This window comes from Rhinichthys klamathensis, unplaced genomic scaffold (assembly GCF_029890125.1).
Source record: "Rhinichthys klamathensis goyatoka isolate OS25496 unplaced genomic scaffold, OSU_Roscu_1.1 h1tg000145l_1, whole genome shotgun sequence".
Taxonomy (NCBI): Eukaryota; Metazoa; Chordata; class Actinopteri; order Cypriniformes; family Leuciscidae; genus Rhinichthys; species Rhinichthys klamathensis.
The window spans coordinates 337,320-352,790 of record NW_026606680.1 but is presented as its reverse complement, the minus strand read 5'-3'; the positions used below and the strand labels follow the sequence as shown (position 1 = coordinate 352,790).

Genomic DNA, 15,471 nt, shown 5'->3' with positions numbered 1-15,471 from the left:
ATTCCTCCAAGCGTGCGTCGACCCGCAGGGCCAAGTCTATCAGTCCGTTCAAAGACGTGGGGAGGTCCAGGGCGTAGATCTCCTTCTGGACGCGGTCAGCGTGTGACGTCACACGGTCGAACGGCTCGATTTGAGACTGGGAAAAACATCTAAGGAGATTAAAACAAAAACACTGGATAGATTTTTATCATTATATGATGGTTGTGTACAGGCACTGCCAACACACATTTCAGTACAATCAACTTGAAAAAGTGCATATACCATTATATGACCCCTTTAATGCATGTTCTGACGTCCTCGTTCTCACGGTGTCTTTCACGTTTGACTTCATTTCCCAGCATTCTGTCTGTCACTCATCAGTTCATTGCACTCAGCTGTTTCCCATCACCTTGTTAGTTCTGTGTGTATATATACCCTGTCTGTTTTAGTGTTTGTCACGGGATCGTTGTTTTATGTCCCACACTTCGGATGTTGGTTTCTGTTTCCTGGTTCTTGTTTGTTTCTTGTCTTTCGGATTGCTTTTGTATGGATTTTGACCTTTGCCTGGACTGTTTGTGAGTACGGATTACCCCAATAAATTAACTGCACTTGGATCTCTCTCTCCTGTGTGTGTTCGTGACACGTGCGTGCTGGGATCCAACACCAAAGTCCCAAGGGCAGGTGCCCGGGGCTCATATAATGTACAATCACCAAGGACTCACAGAGAGTCTGAGAAGAGAGGCTAACAGCGTCATTCCCAATAAATTAGCATCTAAGGGAGCTAATCACTGTCACAGTGTTTCATACAGTTAGGGTGAAAATATTCGGCCTGAACTGTGTAACAGTATGGGTCTTTTGCCCATGGGGTAATTTTATCGGTCAGCGAGCGGTGCTCGAGCGATTGTAGTATTCTGCGCCAAAGCAGCGGGGCAGACAGTACTTGATTTTATACTGACAATAGTTTAGCCTGTAAGGCGGGAACCTCTAGGTTATAAAACCTTATAAATGTAGACGGGGAGGCCCAGCCTGCCGCCATACAGATATCAAGGTAATCCGCTAGACCAAGCCCACGATGAGGCCATGCCTCTCGAGGAGTGCGCTCTAACACCTAAATGGCATTTAAGGCCTTTTGACCTGTATGCCAGTGCTATAACGTCAACTATCCATCTGGATAGGCTCTGTTTCGACGCGGCTAGTCCCTTAGCACGTCCGCTGAACGAAACGAAAAGCTGCTCAGTCTGTCTGAAAACGGACGAGTGAGACACATAAGCTTTTAATGCCCTGACTGGGCAAAGGAAGCTCTCACTCATCTCCTCGTTATGAACCGGCAGGGCGGACAGGGAAATGACCTGGGCCCTGAACGGCGTATTGAGGGATTTAGGCACGTATCCGTGTCTTGGTTTGAGTACGACTTGAGTCATTTGGCCCAAATTCCAGACACGTTGCACTCACTGAGAGCGCTTGCAAATCCCCTATGCGCTTCACTGAAGCGAGCGCTATGAGAAACGCTGTCTTGAATGACATGTGTTTCATGTCCGACAGGTGGATCGGCTCAAACGGGGCACCTTTCATGGCTTCCAGAACCGTGGAAAGGTCCCACATGGGGACTGAGGGGGGTCTGAGAGGATTTATTCTCTTAGCTCCTTTTAAGAAGCGGATGACCAGATCCTTTTTCCCCAGTGACTGGCCAGTTGCGGGTTTTGTAAACGCAGCTATGGCCGCCACATAAACTTTGAGCATGGATGGGGTTCTACCCTTATCCAGCAGCTCCTGAAGGAAGGAGAGCACTTCCGTAATCCCGCAGTCTGGGGGTGAAAAGCCTCGGGCTCTGCACTAGCCAGCAAACACTGACCATTTCGCGGCATAGAGTCGTCTAGTGCAGTGGTTCCCAAACCTGTCCTCACGGCACCCCAACACTGCACGTTTTCTTGAGCTGATGAGTTGAATCAGGTGTGTTTGATTAGGGAGATAAAGAAAACGTGCAGTGTTGGGGTGCCGTGAGGACAGGTTTGGGAACAACTGGTCTAGTGGACGGCGCCCACCAAATAGGTCTACCTGCGCTCTGCCGAATGTCTCCCACAGCAGGAGGACCGTCTGCGGGTGGAGAGACCATTCTCCTGCTGGAACATTGCTTCTGGACAGTCTGTCTGGCCCCAGATTCAGGTGACCAGGCACATGTGCTGCTCTCAGTGAGCGCAGATTGTGCTGTGCCCAGACCAGGAGGCATTCCGTCAGCCTGGAAGAGGTTTCAGGATCTGATGCCGCCCTGGTGATTTATGTAGGCTACCACCGACATATTGTCCGAGCGGACTAAGACGTGGTCTCCTTTTATTCGGGGACAAAAGCGCCTCAGCGCATTGTCGACTGCCATCATTTCCAGACAGTTTATGTGTAGGAGCTTCTCTCGTTCTGACCACAGGCCAAAGAACGGTCTGCCTTGGTGCAGCGCTCCCCATCCCGAGGTGGAGGCGTCCGTAGACACCACCTGCACACTCGAGAAAGTCCCCAGGCTTACACCTGACTGGTACCAGTCGGTCGCTCTCCAAGGTAACAGAGCTGTGACGCATTTCTGGTCGACCTTGAGGCGAAAATGACCGCAGGCCCAGGCTCGAGGAGGCGCATACGAAGCAGACCCAGCTGGAGCACTGATGATGCTGAGGCCATGAGACCCAGAATTTTCTGAAACCTTTTGAGCGGGACTATAGTCCCGCCCAAAAGGTTGAGCGGGACTATAGAACCGGCGTTTCATAAGGGCTCTGATCTTAGATCTAAAATGGGTCTGAGACCCCCGTCTTTTTTCGGGACCAGAAAATATCTGCTGTACAAACCCCCTTCGCTCTGAGCTTGAGATAAAGGCTCTATTGCCCCTTTGCTCAATAGTGTCGCTATTTCGGCTCGAAGTAGATGGGCTACTTCTGTTTTCACTGTGGATTCGACGCGCGCCGTGTAACGGCGGGGGCGTCGAGTGAACTGTAGCGAATAGCCTCTTTTTCTAATGTTCAGCACCCATTCTGATATCTCGGGAAGCTGTGCCCACGCGTTTGCATGAACAGCTAGGGGTAGAATGATATTTGGGCTCTGGTCGTGACATAGGGACGACAAGGGAGCCCTGGCGTGCTGTAACGTGAACACTGTGTTTGCAGTGACTGAGGCGGGGGGCGCGCCGATCACGGCGGGCAGCCTGGCCGCGCTCATTTCCCTTATAGCAGTATGCTGAGAAAGAGCGAGCGGGGCGAGCCCCGTGGGGCTTAGCATGTCTGTGAGTGAATGTGGGCGCGGGACAGCGGGCACATTTACTGCACTGAAAACACCGTCGGCCAGGGCTGACTGTATGTGTGTTGGTTTTGTTTTTACAGAAACCGTGGGACATGTATTGTGTAGTGTTTGTGGGCACTGGGTCGTGGGCACATTCACTACATTTGATGCACAATCGACATGAGCCGATTTTATTTGTGCGAGCCCTGTATTGTGGCGGGCTGTGTCTGTGTGTAGAAATGAGCACTGGGTTGTGGGCATTTTTATTACACTCATAACACCATCGGCCGTGGCCGGAACACCAGAAATTGCACTCTTTCCGCGAAATCTTTGACGGAAGATCCGAAGAGGCCTGTCGGGGAAATGGGCGCGTTGAGGAACACAGAGCACTCCGTATCCGGCATTTACGACAGCGTCAACCATAGATGTCTCTCGGCGACAGTGAGAGAAGCCATAGTCCGCCTCATAGCCTGTGCAGCAGATTTCGCGGCGCGAAGAGCCAGGTCTGTAGCGCTCTGTAAATCCGGCACGTTGATAGCACCTGGGCCTTCCTCGTCCAGTTTTCGGAGAAGGTCGGCATGGAGTATCTGCAGTATGACCATCAAGTGGAGTGCCGATACAGCCTGCCCAGCGGCGGTGTAAGCGCGGGAGTGCATGGCTGAAGTAGTGCGGCAAGCCTTAGATGGTAGCGCCGTCTTAGCTCGCCGTCCAGCAGAGGGAGGGCAAAGATGGGCTGCTACGGCTTCTTCCACGGGGGGGAGCGAGAGGTAACCTCTGTCTTTCGCACCGTCCACCACGGAGAATGCTGCAGAGACAGAGGAACACACTCGGGCTGAGAAGGGGGCGTTCCAGGATTTCGCGACCTCTTCGTGAAGCTCAGGAAGAAAGGGGGCGGGTCTGGAAGGCGGTGGGGCGCGGCCCCCTTGAAGGAAGCACCCATCCAGTCGGTTGCGCGCAAGCTGCGCGGGCGCCTCCCATTTGAGGCCAAGGCTCGCCACGGCCTGCGAGAGTAGACGCATCAGCTCCGACTCGATGCTGGCTCGTTTACCTGACGGTCCACGGGCGGAGGAGGGGAGGTCCACAGTAGAGTTGTTCCGATTCCGATACTAGTATCGGAAATGCCGCCGATACCAATAAAAATTCTGCCATCGGTATCGGCGAGTACTTCTATCCGCGTACCGATCCGATACCATTTTCTTAAACAATAACTAGTTATGCACGCTAGCTTTGCGTAACGCTGCAAATCGGAGCTCAATTCTTCTTCGCTGCTCTAAACAGTGGTTGCTTGTGGCAACACAGGAAGTTGTGCTGTTGCCACACAAGCAACCACTGTTTAGAGCAGCGAAGAAGAAAACGAGCGCGCGCCCTGCAGTATGTCCGCAGTTTGGCAGTTTTTCAGACTGGACAACCAGCTAGTAAAACGGCGACATGTCTCATATGCCATACTGCAATTTCGAGGGGTGGAACAAGTATTGGCAACTTCAAGTAACACCGAGTAACCCCGCAGAACACGATTACACAAAGGCAAGGGCAGAGAAGGATGAGCCGTGCCAGAATCAACTATCTCTGAAAGCTTCATTCAAACGAAGAGAAATGTTTTCAAAAGACAGCCAACGAGCAATAAATGTAACCGACAACATGTAAGTTATTAAGTTTATTATTCTGGATGACCAGCCGATGTCAAAACTGAAATGCCGTTTATTTAACAAAACTGTTTATGGACCTTAAATTATAAAGAGATAATTTTCTTATATTATTCATATATCATTTTTTTAGATTCCTAGATTTATTTGTTGCACTTTTTTTATACAGTTATATATTGTAAATCTAAAATACCTTTTTTCAGTTTACAGTATTAGATGTGTGGCTGCATTTTAAGTTATTTTTCACTTAAGAAAGATAAATAATATATTGCTGTGAAATGTATGTCAGATAATAAAAATAATCTAGTTCACTGTATGTATTTGTTCATGTTTAATTAAGGGATAAGTCTGAAGCACACCATAAAATAATTCTATCAATTCATACAGTATAGATACTGTACAGACCCAGGTATCGGATCAGTACTTGGTATCGGCCGATACCCTGAGTCCAGGTATCGGGAAGGGAAAAAGGGTATCGGAACATCTCTAGTCCACAGAGCTCGCCCAATCCTCGCTGTCCGACGCTAGTAGAGAGCAGCTGGCCTCCTCTGCAGACAAGGCTGGCTCGTCGTCACCGGCAACGGAAGCGGCGACGGACGGCGGCCGCTGTCTGTCGGTGAGTGAGCCGAGCGAAGCTGGCGGGCGAACCGGCGAGCATTCGCGGGCTGGAGAAGGCTCAGGGACCCGTTGAGTGCGGTGCTTCTTACGGCGCGGGTGGTGGTGCAGTCTCGGAGAAGAATGGCAGGCGAGTCCTCAGTCACCATAGGCAATAGCTCGCAGTGAGGGCATCCGCCGTTAGCGAGCGCGAGAGCTGCATGATCCTCTCCCAGGTAGGAAACGCAAATCACATGGCGGTCCCCGTCGCTAAGTGGGGCTCGGCAAGAGCCACAGGATGATGGCATCTTTAAAAAGACATCTTTAGCTTTTAGAAAAGGTGAGTCGCGGCGGCGAACACACACTTAGCAGAGTGTAAAAGGATATAGTACGCCGGGTAGCGTAGCAGGAACGGCAACTGAAGGCGTCGAAGTGAAGGCCAGCAGCTTCAGATGCAATGGCTCGTCCTGCAGAAGGCTTTTTCCAACGGCGCGGCTTCTCACTCCGGATCCAACGCTGCGTGAGCTACGTTGAAGAGATGAAAAATCAGTGATATCAGCCATATTTATAGGGCTAGGCCACGCCTACTTTGGCGGGAAGGTGACGCAGTGGGCGAGAAGCGCCCCCATTGGACCGTCACCAAAGGGCCTCTCTGAGCTACGTGAGCTACGTTGAAGAGATGAAAAATCAGTGATATCAGCCATATTTATAGGGCTAGGCCACGCCTACTTTGGCGGGAAGGTGACGCAGTGGGCGAGAAGCGCCCCCATTGGACCCTCACCAAAGGGCCTCTCTCGATAGGCTGCTGCAGTTGCCGCAGGACAGCCAATAGGCACGCAAGCCGCCTATGTCTGTATGCTGCCGCAACGCGTTTTACATTAATTCAAAATTAAGGATAATTTTTGGGCTTCAATATCTCGTGGAAAAGAGGTTTTCCCCTAGCGTAAGATATTACGCAGTACGAAACAACCTCTCGTAAGAGAACGCCATCTATCGATCTGCGCTCGATTGCTCTTCCTTCATCCTTCAACCCGGATGTCTGTCTCAGTAAATTGAAATTGAATTTGAGAACTGAATCTGAATTGTGAGAAGTGAATGTGAAGATATATAGAGAGTTTAATTATCAGTGAGGATCAAATTTTATTGGACTTCAGTTCCAAATGAACAGATTCAATTTCAAATTATGTTATTTAAATTCAGTTTTTCAATGCAATGATTCAAGTTTAGCAATTCAAATTCAAATATAAATTATTGAAATTCAGTTTCTGGTGGCACATATTTCAGCCCATAGTTAGCTTTCAGAAGGGCCACCGGCATGTTTCATCAATGATGCAGGTGATATTATAAAAATTACATTGAATTATGCCATAATAAACATTTCTGGGTCAAGACAAATGGATTAAATTGGCTGATGGCCTGCATTCATTTACGTTATAAACATTATAGGCTGATCAAAAGCTTGTTTTTTTTTTACCATCTGCCTCATTTGGTGCATAACAAAATAGAATTACAAGGGAAGAATTACAAAGCACATATAATTATTTCAGTGTGTTCATTTTTGGATGTTTTATTGTTATCCATATTATACTAGCATACCGTAATGTAACATGGTCGACAGTGTATATTATACAGGAAGCTGCCAAACATTTCAGTATTGCATAACCCGTTCGCGCGGTAGATGACGCATACAGTGTGTAAGAACCAGGAAGCCTATGGCCTAGCCTATTTTCCAGGTATCAATATCGATAGTCTGTCTCTCTTTTAGACAAATCTCTTTTCATTTGATTTTTGATTTAAGTTTTTGCCATTCCTGGGAATAAAACAGGTAATTATAACCATTTAAGTAAGATTATATTTGAAAGCCGTAATTTTAACAGACAGACATCATAGATAGGCTAATATATCTTTTAGCAACTTTTAATTTGAACATAGCAAATATCATACAAACCAGTTTATTAAATGTCACATTTTCATCCGTGGCTATTCGATGTATAGGCCTAGTCTAAAACAATTTCATATAGGCTATCTTTCTGGCTATTTATGAATGAGGAGCGCACTGTTATCGGCGTATGGGCAGCAGGTGTGTTCAGAAGTGCATTGCACAAACTGAAAACTATAATATTGTAACAAATTAATTTATAATTTAAGTGAAGATCTTTCAAGTGAGGACCCATTACCGAAAGCCTATCAATTCTTCGAGGTCTGTCCGCACATCCCCGAGTTTAATTTTTATGAAAACATGCAAACTAGTCTAGTGTAGGCTAAGCCTATATTTTAGAATCTATATTATTAGAGACAAAATTAAGAGGTTTCCCGAAGCACAACGGATACCGGTGTGTCGACGCGCGCAAACCACGAGACTATTGGTGCCGACAAGCAAGAACATTTTTAACACCAGGAAAAGGAAAAGGAAAAGTAATCGGAGTGTCTATTTACACTAAGTGCAAATATCCCGCATTGTTGGTAGAAACTACCAACTAGTTTCGGATCGGATAGGAGTAGGTGTGAGGTAGGCTATTTATTGTTGTCCCAATAAGGCGACATTCATATAATAAATACATAATTTACTCTCAATATGTTATAATGCTAACTGTTTTATAATGTACTAAATACTGAGTTGTAAATGTTATCTAATAGCCTACTATTTAGTAGGCCTACTTATTGCAAAGAAAATAGGCTGCTATTTTTACAGTGTAAATATAATCTATAGCAATTTTCACTTGGTGTAAGCATAGAAAAAATACTGCTAATTTCAGTTAGTGTAAGTAGAATTTATCGCTATTTGCACTTAGTTTAAATAGCATAGCATATCGCTAAGAAAATGGAAAATATGCTATTTTCACAGCGAGCATCTAAATGCTATTTACACTTAGTGCAAATTTTTTGCAAATAGCTGCTGCCAAAAATAATAGGCTACTTCAGTGTACTCCTATGGCATTATTTCAGGAGCTAAGGTTTTCACAAAGACAGTTTCATGTTTATACATTTTCAAAATGTTTATACATTTTATAAAACGATTTAATCAAAAATGGACTAAAAAACTATGTAAAGATTAACACTGTGTCTATTATCAATGTAAATTAATAAGAAAATAAGTAATAATGCTACTCAGTGCCTGAATTTGTGTTTAACATCTTTTGACAGTTTATTTGAAGATCCATGGCATTCCAGTTCCAAGTAGTTCCAGCAGTACCTAGAAAAACAGACCCCCTAATAAAATGTTTCATAGACAACAGGGCAGAGAGACTTCCAAAATTATTAAAAGGCAGAGATATTAATGGTTTGTACTCTTCTGAAGATTGGAATGATGATGTTACACCATTAACAGCAGCAGTTATATGCAGAAATGAAGAAATCTGCTCATATCTGCTTAAAGAGTCGGCTGATCCTAACAAACCCTCAACAAATGGACAAACACCTCTACATTATGCTGCTTTTTCTGGAGTTCCATTGAGTATTGTGAAAAGATTACTTGCAGCAAAAGCTAACCCAAATGGACATGGAGTACACATGTTTACTCCATTGCAGTGTGCTGTTGATCATGACCGTGAAGACATTGTGAAAGCACTTATAAAAGCTGGAGCTTCACCCGGAAGGAACTATGGGGTTAATCTAGAACTTGATGAAAAGGTGGAGAGAATGATTTGTCATCTATATTCACAGGGTGAAGTGTCTGAGAAAGTACGTATATCTTTCTCTTTTCCTTGTGCTGTACGAACGAAAAAACAGACTGAAGTTTACAGAGTCTATAAGGAACATTTCTTTCAAGAGGATCCTTTTGTTCCTTTGATTTATTTTGAGCAATATTATGGTGTAGTTGGTCTTGGCGTAGAGCAATATCATCAGAGCGCCATCAAGTGGTTAAAAGACACAAACAATGCAGAAAGATACATTGAGGGACTCATGAAGCGCTTCCCAAGAATCCCTCAGGAACACTGTCCGATTGCACTGAACTGCTTAAATGTTGCTTTGTGTGTCAGTGAAAGCATCTCTCCTCAGGTATTCAGTGAACTTGTGCCAGTTCTAACAAACAGTCTTCAGCGCTTTGGAAATGCACAAGGAGAAATAGTCAATCATCTGATACTAAAGATACTCAATGTCATGATGCAGAAGACGTCTGAGCAGAAGCTAAGTACAAACAATTCTGTCTATGAGAAGTTATGCAAAAGTCTATTGCCTCTCACACATCCTGATTATTCAAGTCTAATTGGAGTGTGGACATATGGACTGTTCGCCAATATAAATGTCTTTGCTCCTGAACTTGTTGCATTGTGTGGATTGTCTCCCATTCCAGAGATGATACTTATAAAAGCAGAGACAGAGATGGATGAAGTCATGAAAAAAAAGCTGCAAAAGTTTGATGAATCACTAAGACATCCAGCAGGTGCAAGTGCAGTGGATAGTTTATGTGAGGAGACTGCTGCTCTATCAACATGCAAGAAGAAGAAGAAGAAGAAGAAGAAAAAGAAGAAAAAAATCCAGCAAGAAGTGGGATCACAAGAAGGTGAATTGCAAGATAAAGAGGATCCGTCATTTCCAGACACTGTAGTTAAATCCATCGAGGAATCAAACTCAAGTGTGCAGCCGTTCACACCGCCTGCTGAGAACTCAAGAAGGTGGCATCAAACCAGTCATCGCTGGAGGCCCAAGCTTGAGAAGCTAGCTAAAATGGATGATAACAAGACATATAAGCCAGGAAGTCTTACTCTTGTACTCAACCCTGAATTTCTGATTGCTAGGGGAAGTGATGGAACACAAGTTTTTCTTGGTTTGAGGGATGACGGCACAGAAGTGGCTGTAAAACGAATGGATAAGTTTAATTACCAAGACCTCAAAAATGAGGAGGAATTTCTACGACATCCAGACCTTGATAGTCCCTCCATTGTGCGATATGTGGACTTTACAGAAGATGAACATTTTGGATACCTTGTTCTTCAGCTTTGTGAGTACACACTGGAGGAATATATCCAAGAGCATTTACCAGATGATAACACTGAGAGAAGTTTGGTTCTGAAGAAGCTGGTGAATGAAGTTCTCTGCAGCTTACAAGTTTTACACCAACCGAAAACCAAAGTGCTTCATCGGGACATCAAACCCCAGAATGTTCTGATTGGTAGGAGTTAAACCTGATTTGCAACATCTGTGTAATTAAAATGTCATCCCATATTTTTCCCCTTGAAATAATGTGGACTTTCCATTTGTTACAGACATAAATGGAAAAGCTAGATTGGCTGATTTTGGCATAAGTCGCCGACTAAAACAGGGTGAAACCACCATACGAACAAGAATTGCTGGAACCAGATGCTGGAAGGCAAAAGAGACAATAAAGGAGAAGGTCAACACTGGGTACAAGAGGAGCTCCGACATTCAGGTGTGTTTTCAACATAGACTGTAAGGTTTTCAAAAATAATCACTTAACTCAAAGTGTATTGTTTAATGAGAAAGAGTTTAAATGTAGTTGCAATAATCGCTTGAGAATCCGTACAACTATAACAATGGATGACTATTATTCTGATGCATGAAACTGAGGAAGAACTGTTGGAGGCACAGTTTGATCTTTGGTTAACCAATCACCGAAAAGGGGAGTTTAATGCTTGCCTACACTTAGAAATCAAATATTCAAGCTGTTTATTCATTTTCTACCACTGAATATTTTGAAAAACTAAAGGCAGTTTTTTATTTATATTATTTTTTATATTTTTCGGCATTCAATAAAAAAAAAAAAAAAGACTTCAACAATGCAACGGGTTTTTACTGAAAATTCTGCATTAGTGATAACTGTAACCTGTTTGAAGGTTGCTGGGATGTTAGTGTACTACATTCTCTCTGGAGGACACCATCCATTTGGTGAAGATGTTGATTGTGAGTCCAACATTTTAAGAGGAAGATACTCACTGGAACATCTGGATGATGAAGTAGCGAAGGATCTCGTCGAGTGGATGATCAATGAAAATCCAGAGGAGAGACCAACCGTGGAGCAAACCCTTGCACACCCCCTCTTCTGGACTGATAAGAGGTATACTGTGATTTTGATGATATTTGTCTGGTTAAAAACAGCAATCAAATTGAATAAATATGTCCAGAGTGTCAATGAGCCATTAATCCCAATATATTCATTTTAGGCCTAAAAACAATCTATGTTTTCAATCACAATTTATATAGCTTTTAACATGGTGTCACAAAGACACTATTAGAGACACTATAGAGATGACAGAGCTGTCAGCTGTATATGATAAAGCTGATTGTATAATGTTTCTGAAATCGTTTCAGGAGAGTGCGGTATCTGAATATATTGGGAAATGAGAAAGAGGCTGAAAACTGTCGTAATGCAGATACGGAGCTCCTTAATGCCATTGCAAAATACACAGAGGGGAAAAGCTTTTCTGAATGGAAATCTAAAGTAAGTGTAACCTCAATGCAGTTCATATAACTTATGAATACATACAAATGAAGATAATTTATATTCTTCTGTGACTGGTGTTTTTTTTTAATCAGACATAGCAACCTAAAGTGAAAAAGCAATCAATGGCTTTAGACACCTGCCTCTTAGTTACTGTCGCTATGTCCGACAAGCTACGCTGCTCACACACACACACACCATGTTCTCACGCAGTGATAAATACATCGCAGACTGACAACACGCTGACAGACAGGACAGACCAGGTTACTTTTCGGTTACTTTTGATATGAAACATATTAAACAAAGTCTCACCTTTTAAATTTGGTCATTTTTTAAAATAAATTTAAACAATAAATACCGTTTTGTGGCTCTTTAATGTGTCGTGACAGATCGCTGTAGAGCATCAGTTAAAGCTGCTAGTGATCCGATCATCTCTTCCTTCTAGTTCATTTATAGCATCAAATAAACATGAATGAACATAAGAAGGAATGTTGTTTTAACCGCAGAAGGGCATCAGTACATTCTGTTTTTCAAGTTCAAATCCTTCCATGTTAATCTACCAGGGCCCTGTCCCAAATGGCACACTCCGGACTTGTAGACTTCCTCAGAGTCCACACCTCGGTGACGTCATGTAGTGCAGACCTATAGGGCCCTTAGCGCGAGTCCGCGAAGCCGCATTGAGAGGTATTTTTGGGACAGACTCGATCATCACGCCGGAAACAGGAAGACGGTCTGATTTATTTTATTTTATTTTTTTAACTCAGATCAGATTTTATTCTGCATGAATAAAAGGAAGAATCAGATTGTTGTTATGGACAGGAGCTACAGGTTTGGGGAAATATGCTGCCTATATTGTTGTTGTGTTTACATATGACTCAGTAAAGCCCTGACATTCTGTTCTATTTATTTAATGAATCATAATGCGATCGTATTATTCAGCTCGCTATTATTAGCCTGTTTGAGACATCAACCACTGGTCGATGATCATAATGTTTGTATAAACTGTAATGATAATTACACTTAAATATTTTCTTCTCAGGCCCCATCCACACTACTGCGTTTTAGTTTAGAAACGGAGAATTAAAACGAATACGATCTCCGTCCACACCAGCGTTTTAGCTGTGTATTAGAATTGATCTCCGTCCACATTAAAACGACTGAAAACGCGGATCACGTGACCATTCACCAACACTGGGCATGCGCGTGCCGGTGTAAACACAACTTCATTGATAAAATTATCCCACCATGCTCTGGGTTAACCGCAAACCGACGCTCCATGTACGGTCAACGCCGCCGCTGCACACAGGAATTGTCACAGATCGCTTAATATCGCTTAAAATAATAGCTTGACTCCGGCGCATGTAGGCAGTTATAGCGTTGTAAAATGCAGAATTTACTTGTACAACAGCTGCTAGCAAAGATATACGCCATGACTGATGACACCCAATCATAGAGCCGAGCGTGAGCCTCTACTTTGTCATCATTTCTAAAGTCCTCCGTTTTGACCCGTCTACACTAAAACGCCCTTCGGAGATTCAAAACGAAAAACGGATCGGCAGCGTTTCTAAACTTCTCCGTTTTGGGTCTCCGTTTTTGCCGTTAGTGTGGACGGGAGGTGCAAACGTAGCAAAAGGTCTCCGTTTTTAAACGAAAACGCAGTAGTGTGGACGGGGCCTCAGCCATGTTAACAATTGTCCGTGAGCGAAATCTCCTCCCATCCGTTGTCTGATTGGCCTTTCGCAAGGATTCCTGGGTAGTTAAAAGTGCGTGGAGCCTGCATCTATGCGGGCTTCGCGGAAGACCGCTTCAAGGGCACAAAGGGGGCGCTGTTGAGCACACTTCAGAGCGTTAAAATGCTCAATGGGACGGCCTACGGACTCGTAGAATCAGCGAGCACGCGCAATTTAAGTCCACGAGACCGAAAGTCTGCATGAAGTGCGCCATTTGGGACAGGACGCAGCTCTCCTGACTGCTTTGTCGGACAAAATGGCGGATGGCGAAGTATGATTGGTCAGATCACCTGTCAATCAAGCTCCCTGCGAAATGTCAATTATTGCCCAAATTAAGACATACAATTGGCCTTTCTATTATTGTTAAAGTTGAAGTAAATTTGAAGTGGAATACATTGCAGCTTCATTGTTAAGTGCCAAAATATCTTTTTTCTCAGTTGCCATCTGAGATTGTCCAGAAACTGGATGGTAAGAAGAAAGCCTATCCTGAGAACACACTGGGCCTGCTGCGTTTTATACGCAACCTACATGAGCATCAGTGAGTTACAGGAATAATTAACAAATTAATTAATTACTGTTAAATTATGGAAAAACAATGTACAACCCAAGCTGTGACTGTGTTTACAATGCAAGGTGGAACAAATGATCAATAATGATCAACAGAAGGAAAGAAGTATCATACATTTGTAAGAAATCAAAGTAACTACGTTGTTTGTGTGTTGTTCTCTCCACAGGAAAGCAGATGCTGGGAAAATCAACCTGATGACTATATTCCCTGATCTTTTTGGGAGTGTGTACCTGTTTGCTAAGGAGAGAGGATGGAACGCCAGAGAAAGTGTCAGCATGGACATCAACTCAGCATCATGATTGTAACCTAAATCTGAGATAAAATGTAATTTTGCAGTCAACAATGATTTCTACATAGTGACTGATCACAAAAAAAGGAAAATGACAATGAGTAAAGCTTTTATATATATATATTTAGGTTTTCTCTTAGTTACAAAAAAAAACAGTTAACTGTTTTATATATATATATATATATATATATATATATATATATATATATATATATATATATATATATATATTAAATGTAAAATATTTTTTAATTGCACACAATTGACTTCATGGATCATGAAACCTCAGTGCTGCGAAAAACAAAAAAAAGTGCCTTAACCTGTGATTGGCAGAAAAACATGTCATACATTAATTTATCATAATCACACCTTTTGATAACCCTTTGGGCATATTTAACAGGAAGTAAATAAATTGTGTCAACTTGATATGAAGATTGCACATTACAGTACTTTAAAAACTCCCCATCAAAAAACATCTCATGTATCATGCATGCATGATTTGCGATTTAATTAAATGGTATAATGATATACGTATGTAATATGATATAATATAATGATAAATAATGATGTCGTGTTTTGTGATTCAAATATTAATTGTTAAATAAATAATACAAATATTATAAAAAGTTATGAATAATAATAAAATTATTTTGAATCAGTGGTTGAGTGGACATTTTGAAGAACCTAATGAAACCACAGCAGCTTTTTAATCGTTTGCCGACTTGGAGTGCATTCAAGACATGGTTTTAAAAAGGTTTTAGGCTACGGCTGATATTATGCAAATACTCAGTACACAATATATAATGACTATTCAGCTAATTTGAAACAATGAACAAATGTTAATCACAATTCATCTTAAATGGTTTTATAATACTTTCCATTATTTTGTGGTCGCCATCTACTGGTTGGATATGTACTATGCCTCTCTACAATAATAATAAAAAAGAAACTACACTTTTATTGCATTGCATTATTCATTGTTTCATAAATTCGCTACTAGATATTCACAGTTA

General features: G+C 42.9%; 1 protein-coding gene across 4 annotated transcripts; it reads left to right on the top strand.

Annotated features, from left to right (window-relative positions):
• The first annotated feature begins 8,605 nt into the window (after window positions 1-8,605).
• Window positions 8,606-14,563, top strand: LOC130090453 (uncharacterized). Of its 4 annotated transcripts, XM_056257830.1 has the most exons (6): window positions 8,607-10,584; window positions 10,679-10,842; window positions 11,267-11,487; window positions 11,742-11,871; window positions 14,039-14,139; window positions 14,336-14,562. In XM_056257830.1, the coding sequence occupies exons 1-6, from the start codon at window positions 8,631-8,633 to the stop codon at window positions 14,466-14,468; spliced, it is 2,703 nt and encodes a 900-aa protein (XP_056113805.1). In that variant the 5' UTR covers window positions 8,607-8,630; the 3' UTR covers window positions 14,469-14,562. The 4 variants fall into 4 exon arrangements, with proteins under 4 accessions (XP_056113808.1, XP_056113807.1, XP_056113805.1 ...); XM_056257833.1 differs by lacking the exon at window positions 11,742-11,871 and having other exon boundaries at window positions 8,606-10,584; window positions 14,336-14,460; XM_056257831.1 differs by lacking the exon at window positions 14,039-14,139 and having other exon boundaries at window positions 14,336-14,515.
• The last annotated feature ends 908 nt before the right edge of the window (window positions 14,564-15,471 follow it).

What these genes read in the sequence shown, in the direction of transcription:
- LOC130090453 (XM_056257830.1), top strand. Translation starts at nt 8,631, where the DNA reads ATGGCATTCCAGTTCCAAGTAGTTCCAGCAGTACCTAGAAAAACAGAC. An exon ending in AGAGGAGCTCCGACATTCAG is followed by an intron (nt 10,843 to 11,266) that starts GTGTGTTTTCAA and finishes ACCTGTTTGAAG; the next exon opens with GTTGCTGGGATGTTAGTGTA. An exon ending in TTTCTGAATGGAAATCTAAA is followed by an intron (nt 11,872 to 14,038) that starts GTAAGTGTAACC and finishes CTTTTTTCTCAG; the next exon opens with TTGCCATCTGAGATTGTCCA.